The sequence below is a fragment of the Microtus ochrogaster genome, chromosome 1, assembly GCF_000317375.1.
Source record: "Microtus ochrogaster isolate Prairie Vole_2 chromosome 1, MicOch1.0, whole genome shotgun sequence".
Lineage (NCBI taxonomy): Eukaryota > Metazoa > Chordata > Mammalia > Rodentia > Cricetidae > Microtus > Microtus ochrogaster.
Genome location: NC_022009.1, coordinates 111,144,463 through 111,146,003, shown reverse-complemented (window position 1 = coordinate 111,146,003; position 1,541 = coordinate 111,144,463). Strand labels below are relative to the sequence as shown.

The 1,541-nt window shown below is 40.5% G+C and overlaps 1 protein-coding gene across 1 annotated transcript in view; it reads right to left on the bottom strand.

The window, feature by feature from the left end:
- Window positions 1-190: 190 nt before the first annotated feature.
- Window positions 191-1,541, bottom strand: part of Gmps (guanine monophosphate synthase) — a 43,026-nt gene continuing 41,675 nt past the window's right edge. Inside the window, exons 15-16 of the mRNA XM_005344060.2 lie at window positions 1,164-1,336; window positions 191-315 (exon numbers count right to left, since the gene is read on the bottom strand). Of these exons, the coding sequence (XP_005344117.1) occupies window positions 214-315; window positions 1,164-1,336 (275 nt within the window). The 3' untranslated portion in view covers window positions 191-213. The remainder of the gene's footprint in view (window positions 316-1,163; window positions 1,337-1,541) is intronic.

The window sequence follows — 1,541 nt, the reverse complement described above, 5'->3', positions numbered from 1 at the left end:
GCAATCTGTCCGCATGTGGGCAATGGCGCCTTGATTATCTCCCCATACATACAAACTCTTCACTCCCAGCTCCACATTTAAACCATGTAGTGTTGCTATGAGAACTCAGATATGAAACAGCTGCTTTGGGAACATTTTCCACAGTACTGCGTCATTAACAAATGGTTTCTAATGAGCCTCAACTGCACACAGTTCGTAACAACAATGTATTTATTACTCCCACTCAGTGGTTCCCGGGGGCTTTGATGTTAGGTCATACATAATCCTAGAAATTCCAGGAATCTTCTTTATCTCAGTGACCATCTTTAGCACGACCTGTTTACAAAACAAAGATTACAAGAAAGAATGAAAATCCACCATATATTCAACAATCCTTAAGGGCTTATACTTGCCCCTTAAAATTAAAACATGAACTATTTTGGCCATTTTTCTTTACATAAGACAGATGGCTCTGATTAAACTTAGATAATATCTCTCTGTAGGTACAGTGACTTAAAGTCAGTACTCCCAAATGTTTGGCACTGCAATAGCATCCAAACGTGTCGCTTTATATGTTAATATTTCATAAATTATGAGTTCAACTGTTCACCTGCTATTGTGTAAATAACTCCTTTGGAACACTTTGGTAGAAAGACAAGTGGTAAAAACATGGAATTGTAGGGTTTGATTGCTACAGTGTTTTCCTAGCATGCACAAGACTCTGGGTTCAATGCCCAGCAAGGTGGTACATGCCTGGAATCCCAGTGCTTGGGAGGCAAAGGCAGGAGAATCAGAAATTCAAGATCATCTTTAGCTGGAGGTACAAGTACAGCCTAAGAAAAATAAGACTCATCTTTAAATTAAAAAATATAATTGTTAATAGTATCAAATCTCATTCTTATTTCTTATAAAGCCCAACTCTTCTCCACTCCTGGATTGTCCCTTTATATGAGAACACTTTTTATAGCAGTAAACTCAGCAGGACTAGGTTACTTTCTATGTAGCCATCAGAACAAGCAGACATCTGGAAGTTGTATTAAAGTCCCTATCAGCTACACAGTACTAAATACTAAGTGGAGACAGGAAGGAAGAATGAGAGCATCTATCACAGCCTATTTTGCACCACTGTACTATGTAACAAGTGAGGCACTGACGTGTGCATTAGAAAAGGGAACACACATTACCTCTACGGGAATCTCATTGCCAGGTGTAGCAGGCACACCAGTCATGAAGTCACTAGTAATAAAGGTCCGAATAACCACAGATCTCTGGCATGAGGGCTGCTTCTGAAGTGGATCTCGATCGAAATGTAATGGGGTCAAAATCACTGGCATCTGGCTGATCTTCCCAGCATACCCTAGAGAAAGAAACATGTAGTGCTTATCATCCCCACACTATGGAAAAATACTCTAACCTAACTCAAGGAAACCCTACAAAGCATCTCCATCATCTCTCCATCTTTCTCTCCCCTACAAAGCATCTCCATCATCCCTCCGTCTCTCTTCCCTACAAAGCATCTCCATCATCCCTCCGTCTCTCTTCCCTACAAAGCATCTCCATCA